Raw genomic sequence first — 16,114 nt, forward strand, 5'->3', positions numbered from 1 at the left:
GTCATTGTGCTAGGTGCTTTATTTACTATATAACTCTAACAATAGCTTTTAAGGCATTTACCCTTTTTTTCTTTTAATAAAGAAACTGAAGAGAAATTGTAAGTAACTGGTTGAGATCATGAGGGCAGAACTGACAAAGCCTACTTGGACATGCTTCTTCCTCAGTGATGCCATCTTTCACATAGTAGGAGATTAATAAATGCTTTTTGCATTAACTGATAAACTGTGCAAGGTTCACTGATCTGCTTTTCTCATAAGGAAGAGTTTTACTTTCATTCTCCGAGATGATTAAATACTTGAGACTTATTTCTTCTATTTTAAAAACCTCTAGAGAAATTCTTCCTTAGAGCCAATCCAAATTTCCCTTGCTGTAGTAATTGAGTTGTAACGGCCAGAAAGAGAAGTCTAAGATAGCAAACTTTGAAAAGTTTTCTTTAGCTTCTTAAAACTGAGATGATCTTGAGTCAGGCAGACCTGGCTTCTGACAATTATTAGCTTATAGGACCTTGGGGAGAAAAGTACCTTCTTACTAGGGCTGGAGATTAATTGAGAAATTGTGTTTAAAGCACCTTCAACCATTATTAAATACTTAATAATTGTTCATTTTCTTCTTTTGTTCTCAATGATTCCATTTTTATCAATGTCCAATTATCCTTACAATTTCATCTCTTTCCACAAACTCAACTGTAACAAAATGATAAAAAATAACTATGTGTATGAAATTATGCAGAAGCCTTTGGCAGAACCACATGGTTTTGGTAACTTCCTAGTTGATGTTGCAAGTTGTAGAATTAAGGAAGTCAGCATATGGACAGACTTGATTTACTAATCAGACAATTTCATCTACCCTGGTAAAATTGTCATCTTGGTTTAATGCTCTTGGTGCTCCCTTTTCTGTCTAAATTTTAACTTCCCTTTGAAAAAACGATTACACTTTAATTTCAGAAGAGTTTGACAGAATATTTTATGTCTGAAGAGCAATCAACATTGTTTGAGATAGTTAGAAGTGCTGATTTTATTACCATCCCACGGCTGCAACAGCAGGGTACAGAGAAACAGCCAGGGAAAACCACTAATCACTCAGTCCTTTTGATTGTCATTGGGTTAGTTTTATTGGTGACCCTGCTGAGCAACTCTGCATTGGTTGACATGTCTCCTCCACAGAATAACTTTAAGACATAAAAACATGATTTGAGACATATCCAGGAGCCCAGTGGCAAAAGCAAACCTTAAAAACTGCTTTTTCTCTCTTTCTTCTGATTGGCTAGGAATGAGAAGTGTTATCTATGTAAATCCCTGGTCCCATTCAAAGAGTACCAATGTCATGTAGAGTCCTGTCTCCAGCTTGCAAGGAATGACCAGGGAGATGGGCCTGCAGAGAGTGGGAGAGAATACTCAGCTGAGGAGGGGAAGCAGTGGCAGTGGCTGAGGAACCCAAAGGTATGTGGAGTGTCTTAACAGGAAAGGCTACCTAACCTTCCACAGTTCTGTTCTGGGTTTTTTCTCCTCTCTTTTCTCCCTCCTTTTCTTCTGTTTATCTTGAAACAAGATTTGTACTTTTAAAAATGTATTTTTCTTTTAATTAAAAATAATATGTGTTCATTGTAGGAAATACGGGAAGTAGTTCTTTTTAAGTATGAAGATATTGAATGTAAACTATAATAAAAAAAATTAAGATAAATGAAAAAGTATGAGGAATCAGGGGACATTATCAACTATAATTTCTTCCAGTCTTTTTTTCTATGCATTTTTAATGTAGTTGGCACCATACTGTATACGTGTGTGTGTGTGTGTGTGTGTGTGTGTGTGTGTGTGTGTATACACTTAACATTGTAGCATAAATACCTTTCTTGGTTTATTTTTAAACTTTTTAAAAATTACTCTTAATGTTTGTATCACACAGTCACTTACTAGTAATCATTTTCTTTATTGAACATTCAGATTCTTTCCAGTTCTTCTGTATTATAAGACTGTGTTTAAAACATTAATCAGTCTTTGTACCACTGGTTATTTTCTTAAAATAGATTTCCTAAAGTGGAATTCTTAGAGCAATGGATATAAACATTTAAAAATCTCGTGAAACATTGCTTTCCAGAAAGGTTATCCAATCATACCCCCACTGCCAGTATGTGAGATCAGCTCTCTTGAATGCTTTGTGTGCCTGGCCTTAGGAAGCTGTGGCTCTGGCCTCTGGTTGCTGGGAATATGGATGTACTTTCTGGGCTTTGTGATTAGAGATTAGGAAGAGCAAGTCTTGGCTTAGAGAGAAAGATAAAACAGCAGCTCCGTATTATAGGCTTACATAGCAATCACTGTATGCTAAGATGAAGAAGCCATTATCTGTCACGACAGAAGAAAGCAACCTCTGTATGAATGGGGTGGTTTGTGGTGGTGATTTGGAGTTGGGTTTTATAGGTATGTGCTTAAACCATAGAGCCAATTTATTATTCTTATCACTGCCCCGAGAATTTACCTCAAAATTGTCATTTTCTATTTTAAATCTCTCGAAATGTATTGTAGGTCAAAGGCTACTTGTGTTTAATATGATCTTGGTGGAATAATTTGCCTTCGCTCGAATTCGTTCTTAGATAATATTGGCATAAAGATGTATTCTCTTCATCACGGTTTGCTTTTTAACTTGTGTACCCTCATTTATTAGAAAGCAAAAGACTTTCTTAGAGGTGTGCCTCCACACCTCTTTCCTTAGGAGACAGGTGTGATCTGGGCTAAGGAAGTTGTATTTTAGATTCTCTGCTGTGAGGTAACCCTTCCCTTTCATCTATTTATCTCTGCCACAGGAAAAAGGCCGCAGTGAAGGCCGACTCCTCAGTCTCTTGGAACAGTCTGAGCACAAGACTGCAGGTGAGAAACCCAGGACCAGTTTTCTGGGCTTTTGGCCAAGGCCTTCAAGTGAAAAGAACCATTGCCAATTCCCTATTTGTTAGAGTTGTGTGGGTACACATTTCACCTAAGTAGCAAGCCTTTGAGACTCAGTCTAGGTCATCTTTCCCTAAGAAAGATGGGGAGATAGCCTGTCCTATTCATCATGCATTTCATTTCATGTTTTATGAAGCCTAAACTTCCAGGACTGCCTGTTGAACTGGGAAAAAACATTTCCACATGACAGGGCAATGACACAAGCCCCAAATACCTTCTAAAGCAGAGGTGGGGAACCTTTTTTCTGCCAAGAACCATTTGGCTATTTACAACATCATTCACAGGCCATACAAAATTATCAACTTAAAAATTATGTTACTATGAAAAAAAGTGCCTAGATTTATTGAATTTCAAGTCCTGCCTATGGTTGCCTTGGCAGAGCCAGACCAAATGATATGACCCATAGGCCAGACGTTCCCGACTCCTGTTAAAGAGACAGGCATGGGAAATCAGACATACCGATGTTACTGCCTCCTTCTAATGTTATATGCTTCATTCATATGTTACCTTTAGCTTAGTGTTCCAACCTATGCTCCTGAGGGATTGTAGGAAGTAATTCTGTCTCTTGGTGCCTAGTATTTAGGGATCAGTAGAGTAGATTGGTTACAAGCATTGCATAGAATTAGTAATACCAACTTCACAGATTGTAAGGATTATATCTATTAAAACTCCAAACATATTCCCTGGCACAAGTAGGCCCTGGATAAACGTTAGCTGCTACCATTACTGTGGTTTTTACTAGTTGCTATTGTTAAAATTCACCAGATGCAGATGGAAGAGGAACTTTTTTAAAAAATTTAACAAATGTTTATTGTTCAATTATTACAATTGTTCCTCTTTTTCCCCCCCTCCATAGCTCCCCTCCACCCGGTTCCCACCCCACCCTCTGCCCTTACCTCCCCCACACTGTACTCATCCATAGGTGTATGATTTTTGTCCAGTCCCTTCCCACACCCCCCATTCCCCTTTCCCCCTGAGAATTTTCAGTCCACTCCCTTTCTATGCCCCTGATTCTATTATATTTACCAGTTTATTCTGTTCATCCGATTTTTAATTCACTTGATTTTTAGATTCACTTGTTGATATATATGTATTTGTTGTTCATAATTTTTATATTCACCTTTTTCTTCTTCTTCCTCTTCTTAAAGAATACCTTTCAGCATTTCATATAATACTGGTTTGGTGTTGATGAACTCCTTTAGCTTTTTCTTATCTGTGAAGCTCTTTATCTGACCTTCAGTTCTGAATGATAGCTTTGCTGGGTAGGGTAATCTTGGTTGTAGGTTCTTGCTGTTCATCAATTTGAATATTTCTTGCCACTCCTGTCTGGCCTGCATAGTTTCTGTTGAGAAATCAGCTGACAATCGTATGGGTGCTCCCTTGTAGGTAATTAACTGTTTTTCTCTTGCTGCTTTTAATATTCTCTCTTTGTTTTTTGCTCTTGGCATTTTAATTATGATGTGTCTTGGTGTGGTCCTCTTTGGATTCCTTTTGTTTGGGGTTCTGTGCGCTTCCTGGACTTGAAAGTCTATTTCTTTCACCAGGTGGGGGAAGTTTTCAGTCATTATTTCTTCAAATAGGTTTTCAGTATCTTGCACTCTCTCTTCTTCTGGCACCCCATTATTCTGATGTTGGTATACTTGAAGTTGTCCCAGAGGCTTCCTACACTATCTTCAAATTTTTTTATTCTTTTTGCTTTTTGCTTTTCCGGTTGAGTGTGTTTTGTTTCTTTGTATTTCAAATCTTTGACTTGATTCTTGCATTCCTCTAGTCTGCTGTTGGGTCTCTGTATAATATTTTTTATTTCAGTCAGTGTATGTTTAATTTCTAGTTGGTCCTTTTTCATATCCTCAAGGGTCTTGCTAAATTTATCGGCCTTTTCTAAGAAATTCTTGAAAAACCTTATAACCGTGGTTTTGAACTCTATATCCAGTCGTTTGTTTTCCTCCATTTCTTTCCTTTGTGATCTGTTTCTTTGTCTCTGCATTTTTGCTGCTTCCCTGAGTTGGTAGGGTAGCTTTGTGTGCTAGGTGTTTTATATGGCCCAGTGGCTCAGCCTCCCCAGTTACCTGAGGTAGACACTCTTGGTGCACCCCTTTGTGGACTGTGTGTACAGCCTTGTTGTAGTTAAGTCTTGATTGTTGTTGGTATCACTGGGAGGAATTGACCTCCAGGCCAATTGGCTGTGAGGATCAGCTGTGTCTACGCCGGGAGAACTTCTGTGCTGGAGACAGCCTTATGAGACAAGAATTTGCAAAATTGCAAAAGCCTCTGTGCTCAGCTTGGATGGGGCGGAGTCTCAGGGCTGAGCAGACAGTCTTGGCTTCCTATCAGCCCTGCCCTATGAGGCCCCTGGGTCTCAGTGTCCCTCAGTAATCGCTGCAAACACCTCTAAGAGTAAGCCGCCCTCGAGTTTCGCCCGCTGCCAGACAGTCCAGTTTCTCCCCCAATGAATCTGGATTCCCAGATTCTCACCCGGAACTGGAGTTCAGCACAGTGGGGAGCTTCCGTTTCCCACCCGCTAGAGAAAGCCAGTGGCGCACTCAGTAGTTAATCCTCTCCTCGAGCACTCATGCGCGCGTCTCCAGACCTCTGCCTTTCATGGCTCCCCTGAGTTTCCGCCTGAGAGTGCAGTTGGAACTGGGGTTCAGCGCAGTGAGGAGCTTCCATTTCCCACCTGCTAGAGAAAGCCAGCCAGGCACTCAGCCGCCCGCATGCATGTCTCCGTACCTCAGCCTTTTGCAGCTCCTTTGATTCTCCGTGTGCTTTCCTCTTTCCTTCTAGTTGTAGAATTTCCACTCCGCCAGCTTTCCTGTGGTTCTGGACGATGTTTGTTTTGTCTTTTAGTTGTAGTTTTGAAATTGTTGTGTGAGGCAGCAGTTTAGGTGTTTACCTATGCTGCCATCTTGGTTTCTCTCCTGGAAGAGGAACTTTTGCTTAAGGCTTTCTGATGACTCTAAAAAGGCAGCCTCTCTGAGTTCCATGTCCTGCTGTCTCCAGATCAGCAGGTTGTGATTCTCTGCAGGTGGCAGATTTCCCTTGGCAACTCCTTGTTCCTCAAGTCCAGATTTGAAGTAGATTTATTCAGAGGTTGTGTATTTAAAAGTGTTCACCTCCATACTTTTGCAGCTGAGTGTTGGATCCTAAATGCTCACATTCCATTAGTCTGGGGATTGGGGATTAGTCTGCAGCCACGTGGATAAGCCTGATGAAAAGCAGTGCCCGGAATACAAGAAGCACATGATCAATGAGAAGTGCTATGACTACAACACTACTAACAACATTATTACTTTTTCTCTCCTATCATAGATGCAGAGATAAAGACCAAGTCTTCAGAAACAGTGGCCTTCAGGTGAATTGGGGTGTGCATTGAAGTGCGGCTATCAGCAGTTCTAGAGAAGTAGAGGCCTAGTCCTGGGTTCTGTGAATAGTATGATAGTCAAAAGGTAGAAGTTAGAAATCACTGTGGATTTTTCTCTCTCTCTCTGCCTCTTTGACCACCCCCTATATCTTAGCTAAGAATGGAATAGTAGCTCAGTTCACTTACGGTGTTAAAACAAACAGAGCAAAAGCTATATCTTACTCCTCTCTACCTCTCTATCCCCACCCAACCCTGCTCTTCTGACTTGGATTTCAAGAAGCTTGGGAATTTGAATCTGAATCCTCATTCTCTTACTGTATAACTGTGTGGCTTTAAGGAACATGATTTACCCAATGTTCTCATCTGTAAAAGGGGAATGATATTACTTATTTGGTTGGATGATTACAAAGATTATGTGAATTAATAATATATGTAAAAACCCCTGCTACAATGCATGATGTATGCTTAGTGCTTATTAGTAGGTGAATATTGAATTCTAAAATTTTTCCTTTCTCTCTAGGGTACCCTCACCAGGGATGGAAGAGGCAGGCTGTAGCAGAGAGATGCAGAGTTCCCTTGCACATCTCGACTTAAATGAGTCTCCCATCAAGTCTTTTGTTTCTATCTCAGAAGCCACAGATTGCTTAGTGGACTTTAAAAAGCAGTTTACTGTCCGGCCAGGTAGCCGGACACGGTCCAAAGCAGGCAGAGGAAGGAGGAGAAAATCCTGAATTTCTAGGGTCCGAAGGTTGACAAAACCATTAGCAATAAGGATAGACCATGGTCATTAAGCTTTAGTGGCTCCCAGTTCATTATTGAGCAAGTTTTGACCCGGCATTTTCCACCACCAGCACCCATTCAGCATTCTGATTTTTGTGTTTTTTATGATCTATACAGACAATTGTGTATAGTATTCGGTTTTATAACAGCCTGTTTGAATTCACTTATAGTTAAAAGAAAATTTAAATATATTTATATATGTTTGTATGAAATCTTATTTCAATGAGATGGAGATCTTCCTTTCCCCCCTCTGTGTTATAAGGTTTTGGGTACAGATATTTTAATTGTGGGGCTAGTTCTCAGACTCATAAATTACATGTTTCTGAATGAAAGTTTTTACTAGTCTTTGATATACTACCTATATTCACTGAATGTGTAGTGCACGGTTCCAGAACACTGTGTGGTTTTTCCCTTGACCTTTTCTTTTAAATCTATTTTTACTGATTTCATAGAAGAAGGGAGAAAGAGAGAGAGAGAGAGGGAGAGAGGGAGAGAGAGAGGGAGAAAACAGTGATGAGAGAGAATCATTGATCGGCTGCCTCCTGCATGCTCCCCACTGGGAACAAAGCCCAAAACCCAGGCATGTGCCCTGACCGGGGATCGAACTGTCACGTCCTGGTTCATAGGTCAATGCTCAACCACTGAGCAACACTGGCTTAGCCCCTTGACCTTTTCTGACATCATTCTGCAAGGTGCCAGTTCATTGAATCCTACTCCTTATTCTGCTATCCCTATTATTCAGTGACCTGTTATTTCATCTCAATGCCTCACCCAGTTAATAATTCTCAGCCAGCCCTGGCTGGGTGGCTCAGTTGGTTGGAGCATCGCCCTGTACACCAAAAGTTTGCAGATTTGATTCCCAGTCAGGACACATACATAGGTTGCAAGTTCGATCCCCAGTTGGGGGCATGGATGGTTAGGCAACCGATGTTTCTCTGTCACATCGATGTTTCTCTCTCTCTCTCTCTTCCTCTCTAAACATATCCCTGGGTGAGAATTAAAAAAAAAAAAAAGAATTCTCAGCCAGAGCATAGGACCTTTGAGGGATCTGTCCTGCCATTCTTCTCAGGAATTTGTAAGTGAACACTCTGTTTTTAGTTACTTTCCTATGCTATTATTTTCCTTTGTAGATTAACCAGTGGGGATACCAGGCATATTCATTTGTTAAAACCACGATTGGTTCTCTTGCTGTCAGAGGTCACAGCAGTAACAGGAAATAGGTTCTGTTTTAAGTACATTAGTAGAAAGTACACATTCTCAGTCACGTTGCCCAGGAGCTTTCAGAGCAGAACAGAGATGTGGTCTGTTCTCAGTGCATAGGCAGTTGTGGAGTGTGTTGGATGGCAGAAGCAACTACCTGAGGAAGATGTTAGAAAAGCTGGCTTTGGCCCAAACAGACTTGAAGATGAAATGAAAGACTGTGGGAGGTGGTTGCTGAACAGGAACACAGTCAGACCTTCCTAACTTCTGAATTATCAAGTCCAAAGTTACCTTTTCCTTATTTAAAACTAGAGGCCTGGTGCATGAAAATTCATGCACTGGAGTGGGGGTCCCCTCTGCCCGGCCTGCCCCCTCTCACAGTCTGGGAGCCCTCAGGGGAGGGAGGTGACCCGGCGATCAGGGGAAGGTGACACCCCCATCACACCTCTGCTGCTGCTGCCACTGCTGGCAGTGCAAGCCTCAGCCGGACCTGGTTACCTGAGCCTTAGGCGGCCCTGGGTGGCTGGGCAGCTAACATCCAAGGCTTGCCTGCACCTCAGGTCGACCCTGGGCGGCTGGGGGACTGAGGGGACTGGGGGCTCCGGAGGCAGGTGCCTCGGCGGGGCTGAGGGGACTGGGCGCCGCCATCTTGTGGTTGTGGGCGCCGCCATCTTTGAGGGTGTGGCAGACAATTAGCATATTCCTTATTGGCTGTGGGCACTGTCATATTTCTGAGGGCATGATGGTCAATTAGCATATTCCCTCTTTATTAGATAGGATGAAAATCAGGTGTGTGTTAGACTGGGGAGTTGAGAGAGAGCTAGGATGGAAGGCACAGCACAGGCCTTTAGGAAGTCACTGTTTCCTATCTGGGTGCCCTGCACGCAAGATCTTTGAGTTAGAAGGCAGGATGGTAGGTTCACTGTCCATTCCTTCCATGTCTTGGTGCCCTGATATGGAGGCCAACATCACATAATAGTTATCTTTTGAGCAACTACTATGGTTCAGGCAATGTATGTGCCTTCATTTAATCCTCACAGCAATCCTGTGAGGTAGTATTATCCTTCCCAATTTTCAGATGAGGAAACAAAGGCTGAGAACAAATAAAGCCACTTTTTGTCCATGGCAGTGACACTACAGTGCCCCTCCTCTTCACTCGTAAAGAAAATGTCATATTTTGATTCTGGTATTGATTATTTTCCTGTTTGCCTTCTAATGAAAATTAGTTTATCAATTATGTCCCATTAGCTTAACTCCCACTAGTCTTCTCATTAAATAGCAATTTATTGGAGGTAGAGTTCTATAAATAGGGGATAGTATGTTATTTCTTGCCTAAAGATAAGAAAAGAGAAAGGCTGATTCTACAAAGTGAATTATTTAGCTTAAAATTGAGCAGTCTACTAGAACCTGGGTCAGTGGCAAATTATTGGAGGAGGGTGTGGAATAAGCAGGACCAGGAACAATAGGGAGTTAAGGGGAAACAGCCAACTCCCCAGTGTCCCCTCCCCACCCCACCACTGTTTTTGGTACAGGCTTTTACGCCCATGGTCCTGTGGGAGGGCATTGTTGAGTGAAGAGATAGTCATTGGAGAGTATCACATCAGCCTGAGTCTGAACCCCTGCTTTTGATAAAAGTTAACCTCTCTGAGATCTAGTTTCCTTGTCCATAAAATGGGGGGAAAAAATCTTACAGGGTTCTCAGAGTTAAGATAATGTGTATAAAGGCATAGTATCAATCACATAGAGAATGGTGAGGAAGTGACAGTAGTTGCTATTAAACAAGGTGCTAGTTTTGTATGCCATAAGTAGTGTTATAGTGAGAGGTGGAAAAGCCAGAGAGAGGTGGGGTGCAGATGCAGGAAGAAACAGTTCTTAGAGGAGCAAGCCCTCCACCTTAGCTCCATCAACCGCCAGCCTTCCATAGGCAATTAGAACCCTGGGCAATTAGAGCTCTCCTAGGGATCCTGGTGGGCTTTTTGCTTCTTGCAAGATGGGAAGCCCCTGTTCTGCCAGTGTTGTGGACTCATGGAGATCTAGGAAGCTCCGTGAACTTCACAAGCGGTTGCCATAAACTGGGAAAGAAAAGGGGACTTCTCTGTGTTAGGCATTATGATTCTTTCCTTTCGTTCTTCCAATAGCCCTCTAGCAGAAGCAGTGCCTTGCCCATTTCTCCTGGGTACTTACCATTCTAGTACGTACCCCACATGGTCCTATTGTAAGAACCTATGACTGCCGTAGCACTTCTCTAGGCTTGTGTGGCACAGGCTCTGATTTCCTCTCAGTTTCAAAAGACCTGGACTATTGAAGCTGTGACAAGTAATTAGGGCCCTGAAGCAGTCCTCAGCCAGTGAAAGATGGAAGTTGGAGGATAAATACCACAGCTTCCTCGTCTCTCAGGTGGGTTCATTCTAAACAATTCTATAGGGCTTAGCTCCCAGCAGCAACTTGATTACATACTGTCATTGGCTTCCTTCCCTTCCTACCTCACTGCTCACTCCCCTGCCAGTGCTTACTGGATCAGGGCTGGGACCAGGGCGAGGGGTACTCACTCTTGGGTTCATATAAGGGCGGGGTTGACACGTCCGTGAACTTGGAGGGCCTTTTTACATTTTGTAGCAGGACACCTCACATGCATCATTCTAATCCCAGCCCTGGCCTGGATCGCTTTCCAATTAAACTATTTACACCCAGATTTGATCTAATTCTGGGGAACCCAAACTAAGGCAAATCCTATGGGGAAATTAGTCTCCATCTTTTACACATGGACAAACTGAGGCTGAGAGAAGTGAAGAAGCTGAGGTCTTACAGCTGGTAAATGGGATGGTATTTGAACTCAGGTCTGCTTGACAGCAGAGCTCATGTTCTGTACTTCACTATACTACCTCCCACTTCTCCCTTGAGTAACAAAATCTCAGTGGAGATTTCAGGTTTGGATGGACTCTCACCTGTGAGGGCAGTCTTGGCTCTTAAATTGACTTAGCAGGGTGAAGGGAAGGTGGGCAACACTAAGTGGATAGAAGTATCAGTGGGAAGATGGAGGCATGTGAAACCTAGTGGAAAGGCTGAAGCCATATGCACTAGGAAGGCAGGAAGAAGTTACTGATTTCCTCTCAGTTTCAAAAGCCCTGGACTATTGAGGTTGTGGGAGGGCTCTTCAATTTAACAAAAACTAACATCCTATTCCTTGTCAGGCCTAGAAGTGGGCTCTGGAGCTCTAAAGATGAGTAAGAAACGTGTGCTTGGAGCCCACAGTTACCAATGCAAAGATGGGAGAAAATACCTGACACTATGGTACCCATAGGCCACACCCAGCTGGGGTTAGGGCCGGGAAGAATTACCCAGGAAGGTTCCCCAAGCCTTGGTGATGACTGAAGTGTAATTTAAAGGTGGAAAGGATGGGAAGGGCAAAGAGGGAGTCATTCTAGACAGATCAGCATGAACAAAGACCTAACAGTAAAGCAGCTTGATGGGTATAAGAGAACTGCAAGGCATAGCCTAGTGAAAGGGCATGGAGGGAACTGTGGGGAGCTTATCGAGGGCCTGTTTGCCTTGTTGCAGGGCACTGTCTGCTATGAGAAGCAAGCCTGAGAGTAGCTCAGAGCAGGGAGGGTCTGGCTCCTAGCCCAGCAGAACTCTAGCTGTGCCCCACCTTTCCTCCTGCTGACCTCCTCTCCCCATTTCTCAGTTCCTTCTGGGTAGCTCAAATTTGATCTAATTCTGGGGAACCCAAACTAAGGCAAATCCTGTGGAGAAATTAGTCAGGATTTGTCCTTCCACTTGTTGGTCAGAGGCCATCTGGTGTCTGAGGAGAATTGCTGGCCACTACTGTGCCTAGACTACAGCAAGGACTATCAGCTGTTCACAGACCTCAAGTCCAGGTTGCCTCCCCCCTCCAAAGGCACTCAGCCTAGGGTTCTGGGATCTCTGCTCCTGGGGAATGGACACAGATTTCCAGAAACAGACGAGGCGCCCTGGCATTCTGGCTCAGGAGACTGCAGACTGGCTGCCAGCATGAAGCACAGCTGGGCCTTTCACATTCAGTTCCATATTCTCATCTCCCAACTGAACAAAGTTGAGAGAGACTGGAAATCCAGACTAGGCAGGACACTGTGTAATGGGTGACTGTCCTGTCCACTCCCATCTCGAGCTCCCTGCCCTTCAGGGCCTATATGCATTATTGGTACCCAGAGAACTGTGCAGCAGGGTTGATGCCGGGTGTTGGCAGGCCCAGTCAATGCCAAACCAGATACAAGAGCTACTGTCCTGGGTTTTCATCATCCTGGTGGGAGTCAGGTACTATCTGTGGATAATGGTAGGGTTATTGCTGATGAGGTAACCTAAAGCTTTAAAGTATCTGCTCACCACTTTCCCTGAAATGAAAATTGGTGCAGTATGTTGTTTCCTACCATGGTGGGTATCTTAGTTCATTTGGGCTGCTATAACAAAATGCCACAGACTGGGTAGTTTATAAACAATAGAAGTTTATTACAATTTTGGAGCCTTGAAGACCGAGATCAGGGAGCCAGTGTGGTCGGGTGAGGGCCCTCTTCTGGTTGCAGATTTCTGGTGTCCTCCACATGGCGGAAGGAGTGAGGGATCTTCTGGAGCCTCTCTTATGAGGAGACTAATCCCATTCATGAGGGCTCTATCCTAAGGTGATCAGATTTTAACATTGGTAAAGCGGGACACCATTGACTTGGGGGGGGGGGGGGAGGTTCTTGATTAAAAATTTGGTCTATATGGAGCAACAAAAATTTTCATAGAACGCAAAAATAGTATTGTAATATATTTTTTTAAATTTCAACATAAGTACAATTTACAAATATAATGAAAAATTATGTATAGTATTATTTTATTCTTTGGCATATTTCTCATTTGAGTGAATTTTTTTTAGTAGATTGCTGTCGTTTAAAAGGTCATGAAATTTTTCACAAGAATTTGTTAAATTATATTTCATACATAAAATGGCTTTCAAAGTCTCAACATTTAATTGTGATTTTTCTGATGTCCACACTATTTACCGTAGAAAAAACCGCGTTCATTCGCAGCATTAGTTCCTGGTAAGGACAGCGCGTATTTCACAATTTTTAGTGCATTATTTATCCTGGCTAAATAGCCACATGGCCGCCAAAAACTGTATATTCCCTTCCCGTTCTCCTGCTGTTCCCTAGCTTGTCGTGCATTCTTTCCAAAAATTGGGACTTTTTAAAACGCCGTGGGACGCGGGACAAATTGTTAAAAATCGGGACTGTCCCGCCAAAAGCGGGACGTCTGGTCACCTTACTCTATCCTCATGACCTAATCATTTTCCAAAGGCCCCACCTAATACCATCACCTTGGGCATTAGGTTTTCAACATGAATTTTTGGAGGAACACACATTTCATACCATAGCAGCGAGCACAGTGATGCCTCAAGGTTCTGTGCATTCAAGAAGGCTAGTTTAGCCCGGCCTGCATGGCTCAGTGGTTGAGCATCAACCTATGAACCAGGAGGTCAGAGTTTGATTCCCGGTCAGGGTACAGGCCTACTTTGCGGGCTTGATCCCCAGTGTGTGGCTTGCAGGAGGCAGCCGATCAATGATTCTCATCATTGATGTTTCTATCTCTCTCCCTCTCTGAAATCAATAAAAATATATATATATATATATATAAAAGGCTAGTACAGGGGAAAACCAACTTGGTGGCCAACAGCTTGGCTACAACCTGAGACTCCCCTCCCCTTTCAGTAGAGAAGACCTATGTTATGAACCTACTGTCCCCCCTTGGCCTACAGACTAACGGCTAGATTCCAGTCTAGCTCCCACCGCTCCCACCATGCAGCCCCATCTCCATGCATCCTCTTCAGAACCTTGGAGCTGTACTCCATTCCATGAAGGTGTCTGATGCTCCATCATGTTGTACATGCTCCTCTCTTTTTCAAGGACCACCTCTGCCAGAATACTACCATTCCTTCAAGGCTCAGCTTCCTCTTGCCCTGCCCACTCCAAGGCAAGTCTCTTCTTCTTCTGTGCTCACATGACCTCTCACTCACTAGTATTTCCACATTTCGCCAAATTGTCCATTGGATTGCATATTTTCCAGGCTAGGCCCCTCCATTTTCTTTCCAGGGGTGAGCCACCACCACAGAGCTCAGACTCCGAGTTTATGTAAAATGGACAGAACTCCCAACCTTGCAGAGGGCATATCCTAGGGCCCTTGATCCATTTCACGGCTCCAATTTCCTGTGGTCATCTTGCTTAAGTTTGCACCATGGCCTTGCCTACCCTCGGCTCCTCTTAGGGCAGACTCAAAAGGAAGTGACTTAGCTGTTGTCTAATAAAAGGGTGGGGCTTGGGGACATTATTACTCAGCTCACTTGTGAGTTACACTTTGGGATGCCTCATATTGAGGGAAAAGCGCCCAGGCCTGAGGAGACTGACCAACTGCTGTTTTCCCCAGGTAAGAGCCTCCTCCTCTGTTTAGTTCCTACCTGCCTCAGCCCCAAACCTCACCCTTATCTCTGCTGCTTGGCCCATACTGGAGGAGTAAAGGCTGGAAAGACTAAGCCTTTGGTCCCCAGTCGTGGCTCCCTCCCCAGCAAACATCTGTGGTATGTGTTTCTAAAAGAAGGCTCATTCCATGTAGCTGGCTCAGCTGAGGGAAGCGAAGAGCCCCACAGTTCTTTAAATGTGTGCGACCTGGGCTGGGGGCTGGGGATCTAGTGATATGGGAGACATGTCCCTCTCCACAAAGACTCTCAGCTGGAAGAGACAGACATGGATATACTTACTGAGAGAGTAAATGCTGGGGTTTCTTTGAGGAAGGTTCACAATCCCTGGCATGGAGAAGTGTGGAACAAATGTGAAATAGAAGAGGGAATGAATGAGAGTGAATGAATGAATGGCTGAGCCAGCCAGGCCTTGAAAGGAGAGTGAAAGCTCACCACTGTGTGTAGGCCTTGGCCCTTTCCAAAGGTAATTGCCTCAGTTACCCCATTTTATCCTTGAAACTGACCTATAATGTATGTGGAACCAACATTCCCATTTGACAGACTTAGAAACTGTGTAGGATTATATGACTCTGGGAATATTTGTTAGAAATGGATTTGATTCTCTGAATAAGACTGCCTGCCCACCCCCAAATTCACAAAGCTGTTTAGCACCTACCTATGCTGAACCCTCTGTTGGGCGTTGAAGATGCAGAGATGAACCAGACACGGTGGTTCCAGGCTCAGGGAACACGGAACAAAGACTAGACATCAAGAGACAGGATGAAGCTTGTAGTCAGTGTATAGCATATGAAGGGCAGTAGTGAGAGGAAGCTTGGTTGGAAGACAGGGTGAAGAGCCTGGAATGCCACAGTAAAGAGTTTTAGACTTTTTTTCTGCAGTGGTAGCCATCAGAATGTGACAGTTCCTTTCTTAGGGGGATAGATCTGGGGAATGACATGATAAAATCTATTTTAGCACAGTTGTTGGTGGCGGGACAGGGGGTGGTGGACAGATTAGAGTAGGAGAAGGTGGAGCATAGGAGAAGAATCATGGGCAAAGGAAAGGAGAAAATGAATGTGGCTTTGACTGTTGAGTGTGAGGAGCCTCTCCAAGTTTGGATCATGATGTCTAATAGATCATTAGAATTTGGGATTTGGCTCAGGACAGGGATATTTAGGAGCCCTCACACAGAAGTTTCAATCAATTCTTGGGGATGAGAGAGATAAAGAGGGAGTGTGGAAAGGAGAGCTATCAGGAACCTGGGAGCCCCATTGTTTAAGGGGAGAGGAGAGGAGGAGTTAATGAAGATGGTGAGAGATTTAGGAAGGAGGCCCAGGAGAAACCGGCTGTTGAAGCCAGGGGACATG

At 43.6% G+C, this 16,114-nt stretch overlaps 1 protein-coding gene across 3 annotated transcripts in view; it reads left to right on the plus strand.

The window, feature by feature from the left end:
* Window positions 1-8,635, plus strand: part of UIMC1 (ubiquitin interaction motif containing 1) — an 83,136-nt gene extending 74,501 nt beyond the window's left edge. For all 3 annotated transcript variants that reach the window (XM_079770516.1, XM_079770517.1, XM_079770515.1), the window contains 4 exons: window positions 1,269-1,440; window positions 2,799-2,862; window positions 6,247-6,289; window positions 6,819-8,635. In XM_079770516.1, the coding sequence (XP_079626642.1) occupies window positions 1,269-1,440; window positions 2,799-2,862; window positions 6,247-6,289; window positions 6,819-7,029 (490 nt within the window). In that variant the 3' untranslated portion in view covers window positions 7,030-8,635. The remainder of the gene's footprint in view (window positions 1-1,268; window positions 1,441-2,798; window positions 2,863-6,246; window positions 6,290-6,818) is intronic.
* The last annotated feature ends 7,479 nt before the right edge of the window (window positions 8,636-16,114 follow it).

The sequence above is a fragment of the Cnephaeus nilssonii genome (assembly GCF_951640355.1).
Source record: "Cnephaeus nilssonii genome assembly, chromosome: 5".
NCBI classification, from domain to species: domain Eukaryota; kingdom Metazoa; phylum Chordata; class Mammalia; order Chiroptera; family Vespertilionidae; genus Cnephaeus; species Cnephaeus nilssonii.